At 38.3% G+C, this 13,546-nt stretch overlaps 1 protein-coding gene across 1 annotated transcript; it reads left to right on the forward strand.

Annotated features, from left to right (window-relative positions):
• The first annotated feature begins 4,186 nt into the window (after positions 1-4,186).
• gucy1a1 (guanylate cyclase 1 soluble subunit alpha 1) lies at positions 4,187-13,537 on the forward strand. The gene is made up of 8 exons (XM_058641097.1): positions 4,187-4,699; positions 4,942-5,009; positions 5,623-5,711; positions 5,820-6,535; positions 8,032-8,517; positions 10,392-10,535; positions 11,756-11,910; positions 12,361-13,537. Exons 1-8 carry the CDS (start codon positions 4,460-4,462, stop codon positions 12,485-12,487), a joined length of 2,025 nt encoding a protein of 674 aa, XP_058497080.1. The 5' UTR covers positions 4,187-4,459; the 3' UTR covers positions 12,488-13,537.
• Positions 13,538-13,546: the final 9 nt, after the last annotated feature.

The following is a 13,546-nucleotide window of genomic DNA, read 5'->3' on the forward strand; positions in this document are numbered from 1 at the left end:
TCAGTGAAGACAATTCACTTGTGTTAAAACCCAGAGTGTGAAATTTAGTTTACTGGAGACGTTGCCTCTTGCAGCAGAATATCCCTCACCTCTCCCTCCCCTCCTAATTGTTCAAGATTGCAATTGGATAGCGCCTGACCACATGTAAGTACATGGGTGTAAATACACCCAAGAAAGGATTGTTATCTGATCTGCCAAACCACTGCAGGAGGTGGTCAGAGAAGTGTAAATGTCTCTGATGCATCTCCGCTCCACCCACAATAACTTTGTGAACAGAAATATGTTGGAAATATGTGAAACGACGTCAAAATTGTGCAGTCTTCTCTGCTTTTGTCGGTTTTACGCTTGTCAAAGATGACTTCTTCCCCTACTTCAAAAAGCAAAGAGGAGTAAATAGAATCGCGCCACTTCACATGCGGCGAATATTGTTGTTGTTGCTGTTGTTGTTGTTGCTGTTGTTGTTGTTGATATGGCAGCACACAGGATGTGACGCCGTAGTCTGCTGCTGGAAATGTTTGCAGAAAAGGAGGCAGAGGTGATGTAAACCATGCTTAAATGAACATGGTGAAGCACTATCTGATCGCTACCATGCTCACAGAAAATTCTAATGCCAGGTGTAAAGAGGATCTGTCATAAGAAACAATTTGTTTTGATTCAAGTTGATAACACACTGATAAATATTACATATAATTATTATGTTTTCAATTACTGCCAAATAAAAATAATTTCACATAAACGTAACCAGAGGTGGAAAGAGTACTGAAATATTCTACTCAAGTAAAAGCACCAATATTTTCATAAAAATGTAAGTTAAAGTAAAACATTTAGCTTACTAGTTACTTAGTTACTCTTTCAACAAGGTTAGGGTTCCGTCTTGTGTTGTGCAAAAAAAGACAAGGGGACACAAATCTCACATTAATTGTTTTTAATTAAAGGCAAACCTTTATAAACTAAAGTGCTGACAAAATAAAATATGTAAACACATAATGTATCAGTCAAAATGGGTCAAATGTCAAATGCTTTAACTTTCTCACTCACTCAGAGACCTTAATTAACGCCAATTCATCTGTCCTTATCATTCACCTGTCCTCATCCTTCATCTGTCCTCATAATTCACTGCCAAAGTATCTAGTGAGTGAATTATTATTATTAATTTTATTCATGCCAACAATTTTTACTCAGCAACAGATGTGATTTAAAATGTAGCGAAGTACAGTACTTCCTAAGAAAACATACTTAAGTAAAAATAAAGTTACACATTTTTAAATCTACTTTAAAAACTACAAGTACTCAAAAAAACGCTACTCAATTACAGTAGTGCAAGTAAATGTAATTCATTACTTTCCACTTCTGCCTTTAATTCATCAATATAGAAAATTCAAACAAGGGAAATGCTCAGAAAACAAACCTGAAAATGAGGTCCGTTGTTGGTCAGTGATGTTTCATTGTAAAATTGTTTCTGTGATCTTTTTTTTTTGGTAAGAATGGGGAAAAGAATAAAACAATGATTAGAACATTTACGGAATAATGTTAGAAGAAAAGCTAAATAATCAGGTCGTATGTACATAGTTGGCCTCCAGTGTCATAGAGACATTCATATGAAATGACTGCAACGTATTTATTCTTGATACATAAAACATTAACTAAACAATGACTATTCTGACAAAAACATTAAGTGCCTAACATGACACAGAACATTTCATACAGGTATCCATTAACATGCTTCATGTGCCTGAATGTTGCATTATCTGTCTAAAAAGGTTTCCTCTTGTTAAACTCTGAGTACATTGTAACTGTCTGAGGTCGTGACTGTTACATTCCTGTGGACTTAGTGTGCTGGGCTTGATTTGTGAAGAGACTAGTTATCTCTCTGTATCATAAACATTGTGCTTGATGGTCTTTCGGGGAGTTTGTGGCAGACAATATGGAAACTCACATTAGAGATTAAAATTAATCATCTGGACCAAAAAAAGTTTATCCCAGTGACTGATGGCAGGATGTAACCGTGCAAATGAGAGAAGACTGGAAAGTGTACAAAAAGGACCATTATCAGAGATGACTCACTTTAAATTCAGATTGAAAACAGAAGCCTCAGGTCTGATGTGTTTGGCGGAATCCTGAAGTTGCTGTATTTTACTTGAATTAACTATATTTGTTCTGTCTCCAGTTTTCCACCTTTTATAGTGCTCATATTTGTTGGATTTACAGGCATTTATTTAAGATGTGTAATGTTTAAAATACAGTTATATCTCATACTGCACATTGCTGTTTAACATACGTACATACAAAAAAAGAATAAGTGCCTATTAATTTACCCTCAATAAAGTAAGCTGGCATGTCAATTTGAAGCAGACTTGCTTGACGGGATCTTACATTTGTATAGAGTACTATCATGTCATGTCTCCTGCTGGGACTGTGAGATCCAACCACTTTCATTTTTAATTCAGCTATTAGTTTCCAGTTTGCTGAGACAGTTTAATGAAAGCAATATTGGTGGTCCCAGCCACACACGGTGACAAAACAATCCCTCTTTAATATCTATCCTATAACATTTTGAGTTTGTTCCTGAGCCCTGGTGATAAAAATGACTTCATGCTGGTCCAGAGTTATCCTACAAGAAATGACTTCAACTCCCAAGTGACAATGCTTTTCATTATTTAAGCTCTGGAATGGATTTATTATGTTAGACAACGAAATTGCCCTTTTCAGACTAAACAAGGCCAGCAAACAGTCACTGATGTAGCCTTATTTTGACACAAATGTTTGAAATCCTCACAATGGAAGTCTAATCACCTCTCAAGCATTTCATTATAAGCCAACAAATTTGATGTTTTGATCTTTGTCTTAAACTTGTTTGATATGTTGAAACAAATACTAATATTGGAGTAAATACAATTTAAGTCAATGTGATTATTCTTATTAATTATAATTTGTTAATGAATGTTAACAGATTACCATGTCAAACTATGTTTCAAGTGTTTTTCATTGGTATGATGTTCAAAGGTTTTGGACCACAACATTGATGTGATAATATAATAAAATATTCCATATTTAATGTAAAATAATAGCACATACCACAAATGAGCAACCATGGCCTAACCCAACCACACACTATATTATCCATTAGTGTTAAGCAGTAGGATAGTAAATCTTTAACAGCCATATTAATCAGAGAAAAATGCTAAATTATACAGAAGTAGTTTGACAGTTCATGACACTTGTTATTGCCTGACTGTGACTAACTCAAGTCAGGTGACATCGTGTGAAGTCATTTATCAGATTTTGTGCAACTCCATCATAGATAAGGCTTCACAGACCTTTTTGATGGGTATGTTTTTAAGTTTTAAGTTTTACAGTGGAACAGAAGTTTCTCTAATTGTTTGAGATTTTATTTTGTATGCCTTAATACAATTGAATATCTCTTATTTTACAAGTTTGGACAAGACACATCACTTTGGCCCCTCAGAAGGTGAGATGGGCATTTCTTAATTGTTTTAACAGAATTTTCAATATATTAAAAATAATTATTAGTTAATACTGAAGGATGATGAGTTTGTATAGATTATTAGAATCATATGGAGTATTATAGGCCTATTCACGTATTTTTGGCATAGAAGTGAAGTGAACTTTTGAGCAGCTCTTGAAATATAGAAAAGCAAGATTGAGTGAATGCAGCCAGTCCTGTGGGAGATGTTAATCCTTATCTCTCAGAGGAAAACTTGTAGGTCTGTTGTTTCAGCCTTTTTATTCTGCTTGAAAGGCACCAGGTGGTGGGAGAGAGATTGTCATTTATAATCTTTAAGAACAGACAGGTGTCAATGTAGGTGTTTCATGAGGGGAATACAGGAGGGAAATTATAATGAAAGGAGAAAGAGAGAGAGAAAGAGAGACTTGGATGCAGAAATGGTTTATGAAATGACCTATTATTGAGTAAAATCAGTATAGGATTTTGGAAAATGATAACATTTTGTTTTTATTAGTAGTATTTGTGCACTACACAGTACATGAACAGAAATATAAATGTTATTCGGGACCCGTTCCATGTGTTGGGACTCTAGTCTAAAGCCGTATCTAAATAATAAAAAGTCCATTGCATGCGAGGAGTCGCCTGGAAATAATTTCTTCTTGCTGATAGGTTGTTCAGCTCCACCAGCCCCACTTGCGCATGGATGGATTGGCCCCGTGCTCTATTTTCTTCCTCCAGTTTGTCGTTGGCTTTTGGTAATGGTTGTGCGCTGCCATCGTTTGCCCATGCAGCTTTCAATGAATATTGTATGTGGTCTCAGGCTTTGATGCTGATCACTTGAATCAGCGGGTTGCGAGGTAGAGCGCTTGCCTGGATGTGCACACCAGATGATGGAATTCCTGCCAGACGGCGCAGCTGCGCGACCAGGACAGTCTGCCTCCGAAATTAGATAAGAGAGCAGAGCAGAGGCAGCAGATTCTAGCAGCGGGGAAGATGTTCTGCGCGAAGCTGAAAGAGCTGAAGATAGCTGGAGAGTGTCCTTTCTCTGTCGGCGCCAACAATAATGAGCTCGGAGACTTTGAAGGGCGCTCCAGTGATGCCGCGGAATTATTGCCCATTTCTATGGAAGTGCATGGGGAACAAGGTGAGGGTCTGCCACGACAGAAGACAAGCAGAGCCAAAGTTAACCTGCACACACTGGGGGAGAGCGTCCGGAAATTGGCATGTCCTGGGGTGAGTTAAAAAAAACAAAAACAATATTAAGAGTATTCATTTCATGCAAAGGCGCACGTCTTTTTTTTTCTTTTTTTTGATGATTAAAAATAGTGCAGTTGTCTGCCTTCATAGACACCATGCCTGTTTGTTAACTTGAAACGAACAGTGATCCTGTTTTTATCAAATCTGCCTAAAAGTCTCCCCACATGATGATGATGACGATGATGATGTCTTTAAACTTGGTGCACTTTTTTATACAGTTCCAAAGGCTGCACACTGCCCTCCATCGAATGATGAGACTGTTAGATCACACCAGGGACTCTGAAAGGTACAGAGTCTGTTGTTGTTCTTCTTAAATGTGTGCCACTAAGACATCAATAACAGCTGCACTACTCCTCCTCAGACTGACACAATTGCTACTAATGTTGCTGTAAATTACTGGCCTACACTGTCACAGCATGTGTTCCTATAATACAAGTGAGGATGCTTCGATGTAAGAGCCTCATATGACCCATCTGTTCACAGAGTCCTTACAGGTTTCTCAATTGCCATTACTAGACTGCTAACAATAAGGTGAGATGCAGACGGAGGCTGCTATGGATACAAATCTGCTGGAAAAACGTATATAAATAACATATACTGTTCAAAAAAATGATTAGTTAATCCACTCAGAAAGTAGTTGATGCGTGTTTTATCCTAATTTCTGGGCTAAAGGCCACCTATGTTTTGCAAGCAGCTCCTCAGTTTGATGTTTTTTTGTCACGTTTGAAGGGTGAAAACATCAGATGCAAATTATAATGTGCAATTTCGATTCGCAAAGTAAATATTTGGCAGTGAAAATAATAGCTGCAGCTCCAGTTTGATGTTTTACAGGAAGTGAACAGTATGGACCAGCGAACATTGCTTAATTTGTCTGTCTTCGCTATTTATTGTCTCTCCAGTCCAGCGATTTGCTGCAGAGGCAATCAGAGTCACAGCGATAATTCAGAGCATCTAGAGGAGATGCTGAACATTTACTCAACCAAAACAGGTAATGTAACCTCTGAGATTCATTGTGCTAACATTTTACTTTCATTTTAGACGTTCTTGGTAATGATGGCTTCCCATTTTCAATCATTTTACCTCATGCATTTGGCAGGAAGCTCGATGGAAGCTCTGAAAGTTGCTCTTGGCGAGGAGCTCTTTGACATGTGTTATGAGGAGGATGGACACATTTTGAAGGTGGTTGGGGGAGCTCTCCATGACTTCCTCAACAGCTTCAATGTCTTGTTGAAACAGAGCAGCACCTTGCCCAATTCGGACAGAGAGGATTGTGTAAACGAACCTTCAGTGCTGTGCTTAGACAAGGATCCGGGTCTGCTTACTGTCTATTTCTTCAACCCCCACTCTACCACTCAGCTTTTTTTCCCTGGAGTCATCAAAGCTGCTGCCCGCCTGCTGTATCACACCATGGTGGATGTGTTGATGGATCCCCCCAGTACTAAAGACAGCATCTTGCAGTCCAACCCACAGCCCAGTCTTCTATACACAGTTGTTGTTAAGGATGCTAAAAACCTGAGCCCCAGTCCGCTGCGGGCTACCTCAGCTGGGACCCTTCCTACCACTCTGTTCTCCACCGTTTTCCCTTTCCACCTAATCCTGGACCAGGACTTGGCTCTGGTTCAAATAGGTCATGGGCTCAGGAAGAGACTGATCAGAAAGGATGGACTGAGGCGGTCATCTACCTTCCAAGAACATTTCTCTATTGTCTCCCCCCAGATCAAATGCACCTTTCAGGGTATTTTGACAATGCTAAACACCCAGTTCCTCATTCGGATCAAGCATGGAGTCTCCACCACAGACAACACAGGGAAGGTATGTTGACATATCTGCGAGATGTAACTCGAAAAGTGAAGTCCCCTGACCAATAAGCCAGAAAAGGTCTTCCGGTCAATGTCATATTAAATCAAGTAAATAGGATGTTTATAAGCAGTGTGGCTTATTAGTGGTGTCCTTGGCCTGAGGTGGGGATCCACATTTTACCCCCAGCGGAGATCTAAAGCAAATGTCAAACCATTTTGTCCATCAGAGGCACAGCTATGCTTGTGCTATTTATATAAAGGTGCACAGCAATTGGGCGCCATGGCAAGAAAAAAAACATATCCGTGAGAAAAGATGACATAATGACTATTTCACCTAATATAAAATGAGAACTAGAAGTGGTTGTTTCACCATTTGTCTTAAGTGAAAACAGAGTCCAGTTAAAACTGTTGGAAGTGGGTGAGGACAAAGCCAGTGTCGCAGTGTACCTGGTCTGGGTTTGATGTTGACTGAAGTTAGTGAGTCCACTCTGCACTAACACGACTGAAACATCAACAGAAATGACACATTCAATATGAGTTATGCTGCAACTTACAACCTGCTTCTGTAGCTTTATTTTTTCCCCCCTGTAATTACACAATTAAGATCTCAAGGTCTGGTTTGGTGTCTGACAGGATGTAGTATGAAAAACAAACCGTCAGATTGATAAAAGAAAAAGTGTGAGTTCTTCAGCAGATATTTTCAAGTAAGCATAATGATAGGTCAAAGGTCAGTCAGAAAAATCTATAATGGATTATTATGATGAAAAATGATATGTCAAAACTATGCATCATGACGTTAGTTATCTGGTATCAACATTGGCCCGTGCCTCACCCTGTTTCTGATGACAGACAGACAGAGGTAAACATTTTCTTGTGTAAGCAATCATAAAAAAACTCTGCTAATGGTTCTGTTGAGAGTACAAACAGTTGATTTAGTCTTGAATAAAGAGTAGAAGAGAAGAGATTTCCTTTTAATCATGCATTTTGGATTAGTAGTGCAGTTAAACTCACACAAATAAGATAAACCACATAATATCACTGTTGTTGAACAGATGGATACTTTGTCCTTTTAATGACACTAGGATTGAGGGACACTCATCTTCTGAGGACCATGAATATTGTGGGAAAGGATTTGGTTTGGACATTAGTCTTGCACTTGATCAGCCAACATTTTATGTAGAGGCACATTGCTTCTCCGACATATAAAAATGTTGTGTTACTTGGGATTTTTCAGCTATTTTGAATTTGTTTTCTCTGGAACATAAACAGACCTTTTGGCAGTGTTTAGTGACAGAGAGCTGCATACAGCTGCTGTTCCACTAACATCCTGCAAATTCACAGTTTGCTTTACTTATCACTATTTAGCTGCAAAACTTGAGGAAGTGTATGTATGTAAACATTGACATTGCTTATTTTATAATTCTCACATGCAACAAAGGGAGGGAAATCATTTGTTTGTTTTTTTATTTTATTTAAATAACATTTCTCATTATATGATTTTTCTTTCAGCATATGGACTTGAAAGGTCAGATGATCTACGTTTCAGAGTCCAATGTCATCTTGTTTCTGGGCTCACCATGTGTGGACAAGCTAGAGGAGCTCACAGGCCGCGGCCTCTATCTGTCAGACATCCCTATCCATAATGCACTGCGTGATGTAGTTCTGGTTGGTGAACAGGCTAAAGCTCAGGATGGTTTGAAGAAACGTCTGGGGAAGGCCAAGGCAGCCTTGGAGCATGCCCACCAAGCACTGGAGGAGGAGAAGAAGAAGACAGTGGACCTCCTCTTCTCCATCTTCCCTGGCACTGTGGCTCAGCAGCTGTGGCAAGGACAAACCGTCCAGGCCAAGAAGTTTGACAGGGTCACAATGCTCTTCTCTGACATTGTGGGCTTCACAGCAGTTTGCTCTCTCTGTACCCCGATGCAAGTGATCACCATGCTCAATGAGTTGTACACCCGCTTTGACCACCATTGTGGAGAACTTGATGTTTATAAGGTAGGTTCATGCACCACAGTTCATAGTACATTTTTATTTCATTTTCTACCGCTACCAATCCTGGAGCCAATCCTGGCTGACATAGGATGAAATGAGGGTCCCCTATCCATCGCAGGGCCATATCGCAACTTTCATTTAATGGTTCCATCATTTTCTGTCTAATCTAATCTAGATGATGCAAAATCTACATTACCTTTACAAAGACAAAATGGTCAAATATCAGAACCAACATGTTTTATCTGTAGATGTTCATGCTTCAGTCTCTAAACACACAACTGAATACCATCAGGAGCCAACTGAAAAATAATAATCCAGCTAGCTTCAGTGCTGGTAAAATGGTGGTTGGTGGTCCTGTCAGGGTACTGGGTTAGCATGGTTAGCAGTATTTTGAGTTACCCATCGACTCCTGCTGTGTTTCTGGTTTGACAGCACCATGGTGGATGATGACAGGTGTGTTAACGGTGTGTGAACTGAAAGGAACCATGACACAGACAATGGGTGAACTGAGTGTGTCCACACTGACAGACAACTGAAAGATTCAAAAGCAGTCAGGTGCAACATATGATCATATGTTGGATCATATGTTGCCATTGTACATTTTGCTTATGAGCTCTTGTTTCTGAGCCAAAATCATGTGACTTATTTACATGTCTACGGATATCAATGTGTTTTAACTGCTTTATTATGTGGCAAACTTTTCCTGGTAAAGTGTTTTTGCCCTAAGAAATACATCACTTTAGAAATATTGACATGACACATACGATACAGTTTACCAAAATGTACAGAATGTGTTTCTAATGGGTTTTTCTGAGCATATTCTTAGGTTAAATCAGTGGTACTGAAACATGTAACACCATTATTGCCAACATTAATATACAGTAGTGTAAAAAGGTCGAGTAAAGTCAGTTACAGGCTTTTCATTATAAGATAATTAACTCGCTCATCATCCTCCTCTTCCTCACATATACTTCACACACTGGTATAGTGAAATTAGATTCTTTTTGTTGTTTGTTTCATTTTCTACACACTCCGGTCAAAATTCCTCAGCTCCACTCCAATCACATACCCTGGTATATACAGTAGAACTGTATTTCTGATTTTCCGCCAAGTACCACCAGAGGAAGCTTGTGTACCACTGGTTGTACACGTACCACAGTTTGAGAACCATGGGGGTTAAATACTTTTTTTAACATTTTGTCCAAATTTTTGCTTCAGAATTAGAAATTTAACCGATTGTAACTCACCTTACTACTGTGGTGGCTGCCAGAAGCTGTTAATCTACGGGGAGGTTGAATAATGTAATCAAAGTGTCATAGAGGCATAACACTCAGATCAACATGTTTGACAAATATCTCGTAAAACACTAGGAAGTCAGAGGTTTCTTCAGGACCCTGTTTCCACTCCACATGGCCGAGCCTAAAAATAGTTTCACTTTGTCTCATAGCTGTCTTTGTCACGTACCACCAGAGTGCTCCGTGGATCCAGATTTACACATACAAAGATGAAGAGGAGGAAGACAAAATGCTTCTGGACTTTGTAATGTGGCCAGGGATCAAATACTACTAGAATTTCAGTTTTGTTATTGTTATTATTATTATTATTATTTTTCTTTCTCTTGCTTTCGTGTACTGCAAGATGCGAAGGGAGTCATAATGTGAATCATAGAGATTTTAATAAATATTGATTTCAGATGTATTACTCTTTCAAAGGTTCATTGTTTTCATGGCACTATTTGTATTCCTGAGGTAAATATGCGAATGAGCACATTACAATTTCATATTCACATAAAAGAGCATTTCACTGTTCAGGGGTGTCTATTTTCTGTCTCAGTTGCCTGGTTAGAAATCATTTTAATGACCCTCCACTGTGTTCAGGTGGAGACAATTGGTGATGCGTATTGTGTTGCCGGCGGCTTACACAAGGAGAGCGAGACTCATGCTGTCCAAATTGCACTCATGGCCTTAAAGATGATGGAGCTTTCAGATGAAGTCATGACGCCAACTGGAGACCGAATACAGGTGAGGGTCAAATGCTGCATACTATAATATTGCTGCAAAATAGTGAAATGAACCAAACAATCTATATTATATTATATAATTGTTACATTTCTATGCTCTGAAAAATTTGAGGGAAATTTTTACAAAATTACGCTGAATAGAACTGAAATTTTTCATTTGGTAATGCATCTTGCAAAATATCATGGCATATTATCTGTGTGCTAGAATGAAGTCAGTATGCTAAAACCTTAATTCAATTTATATTTCTTTTTGAAGATGTCACTTCTGGCGTTGGGTATGGGGGTGTGGTTTTATTGATAAGTGCACCTGTTCACATGCACATGCTAGTTTTTAGACAATGAGGGTGAGTAATTTTCCAGCACCGGCACTTTACACTATTAATATACGTTATAGATCTTAGTTTGTGTGTAATAATATAAATTTTTCATCTGACTTCAAGATGGCTTTTGTTTTTACGCATGTGTCACAGTTCAGGGCCAACGCATTTTCATTCAGGATTTACCGTCGCTGCAAGGCTCACAACACAAACAAATGGCCTTGTCCGCACTGATAATGTATTTTTTTGGTCAGAAAATCTCATGGAAAAGACCTAAACAATTCACCCATAATTGAACACATTTTTTTCTTTACTTTTGTATTTGATAAAAGATAAGCAGAAACAATATGAACAGCCGAAACATTGTTTTTATTTTGTCATAAGATCATTTTGTAATTTTGACATATAACAAACATGACTTTGAGATGTGTGGTGTTTTTTTTCACCACGCAGGATTGTGTGATGCCCTGCCTGCAAATGTGTGCCCATTGTGTCCTTGTGCACGTACACAATACAAACATAAAGGGGAGCCACTTCTAAAAGCCTTGCCACATATTGCCACTAGCAGTCAAAAACTCCACGGGATACCTTGAACAGGCATTAATTATGTATTAGTGAGAACTATTTTCAACTGCAGGTTTGTGGTGCTGGTGAATACATACAGCAGGGCAGAGTTGTATCTGAGGAAACGTTATTTTTGAATTTTGTGTGTGTGTGTGTGTGTGTGCAGAATTTGTTGACAATCCTATAAAGGTATGTGTTGCAGGGTCACGCAGAAGCTGTACCAACACCAGTACCAGTGGTACACTCATGTGCCGCAAGAGACTTTGATTCATTTCTGCCATTAATAATAGAAAAGTGTTAGCCTGATTCATGTTGAATGTGTCTTGTTCTTTTTTTCCAGATGCGTATCGGCCTCCACACAGGTTCAGTTCTAGCTGGTGTAGTCGGGGTGATGATGCCACGTTACTGCCTCTTTGGGAACAATGTTACTTTAGCCAACAAGTTTGAATCCTGCAGCCAACCTCGAAAAATCAATATCAGCCCTACAACCCACAGGTCTGGTGCTTTTCTTACCATACTATTTGTACTTTTCAATGTTACTTGACATTAATGTGTCCAGTTGCCCACATGATGCTCTCTTGGGTAGATCCCACTTAAAAAAGAGATCTGAATATCAATGTGACTTCTTTGAGATAAAGGTTAAATATAAATAAAAGGTGACATTGCTCTGCAGATAAAATTCTAAAGGAACGTCTTCAATACTCTCTTAAAACATCTCATTTGACCTGACTGAAAACAAGTCAATGTCATAAATAAGCTGTTTATTTACAGTATTGTAATGTGGAACAAGTGTATTATATGGTTCTATAGATGATAGTTGCTGAAACACACACACACACACACAAAGTCAGGAAACTACCAGAGAAGCTGTGTTTCTTCTGGTGTCACATAATTTGTTTCACATTGTTGTAGATTAATGTTTTATTTGTGTGCTCTTTGTCCCAGACTGCTGAAGGATCGCCCAGAGTTTGTCTTTGTTCCCAGGAGCAGGCAGGAGCTTCCGGCTGACTTCCCAGACGACATCCCTGGTGTTTGTTACTTTTTGGAAGCGTCCTTCAAACCTGACTCCTAAATGAAGTTGAGATGCTGCACAGCACAGAAACATTAGATGTCAAGGAAATAAGTGTATTTAGTGAATTCAGTGCAAATATCTTGTATATTTTGGTTTTGGTTGTTTAGATATTGGTGGTATTGTCTATCAGTCAAACTCCTGCAGCTGCTTGATTACAGATGTGTCAGTTTGCTATCAAACATGAGTCTTGTCTCTGTATAATTATGTGTGTGTAAATTTGTAGTGGAAAGAGACACTCACTTCCTCAATTTTTCTTCCAGAATGAGTCATCTCTCTGAATTGTATTTTAGGCTTCCACCACAGACTGTCGGATTTAGCGACTTTATTTTTGTTTGGTTTGAATATATATAAGTTTAGAAGTAAAACAAATGAAAATACAGACACAAATGCAGACAGTATTTGATTTGAACATCTAGGAAGAAATTTAAATATATAACATCATTTTGAATAATGTAGATATGATTCCTAAATCCATTCTGGGTGTTGATTCTCGGTGTGATGTTGTTAAACAGAGTGGTTCCTTTGTCGAGATTATTGTCTCTAAGTATCTGACTGGTCCATGTTTTTTAGTGGAAACGATTTCATACAAAAGCAGACATTATGATTATTCAGATTTAGGATAAAATGATGTGATGCAGAGTAGATTTAGGTGCCTTATGGGATCGGAGAGTGTCAAATTTGTATTTTTGGTTAATTCTACCTGCTTTGTTTTTTCTAGCTATGGTCCATGATGAATTTTCATGTCAGTAATTTCTTCCAAAGGCATGTGGTTCCAACTCAGTATATATTTTTAAACTTACATCTATTAGATACACAATAAAGCATTCCAAGATGTAATTTTCCTAATATAAGTAATGTTTTTTTTGTTTTGTTTTTTCACTGTTCACATATTTATACTATATTTATTACATGAGTTTCATACCACTCCTTTCCCAAGTAGAGGGAATGCAACACAACGAAAATACAATGAATGTTCAACAATCACTCATAATGGTGTGCTTTATTATTGTAATGTAATCAAGGCACAATAAATATTGACATTAACAGACATACTTGACT

Source organism: Solea solea, chromosome 10 (assembly GCF_958295425.1).
Source record: "Solea solea chromosome 10, fSolSol10.1, whole genome shotgun sequence".
Taxonomy (NCBI): domain Eukaryota; kingdom Metazoa; phylum Chordata; class Actinopteri; order Pleuronectiformes; family Soleidae; genus Solea; species Solea solea.

Excerpts from the sequence above, each read along its gene's own strand:
- gucy1a1 (XM_058641097.1), top strand. The coding sequence starts at position 4,460 with ATGTTCTGCGCGAAGCTGAAAGAGCTGAAGATAGCTGGAGAGTGTCCT. Across the intron at positions 8,518-10,391 it reads GAGAACTTGATGTTTATAAG|GTGGAGACAATTGGTGATGC; the intron begins GTAGGTTCATGC and ends CACTGTGTTCAG. Across the intron at positions 11,911-12,360 it reads ATCAGCCCTACAACCCACAG|ACTGCTGAAGGATCGCCCAG; the intron begins GTCTGGTGCTTT and ends TCTTTGTCCCAG.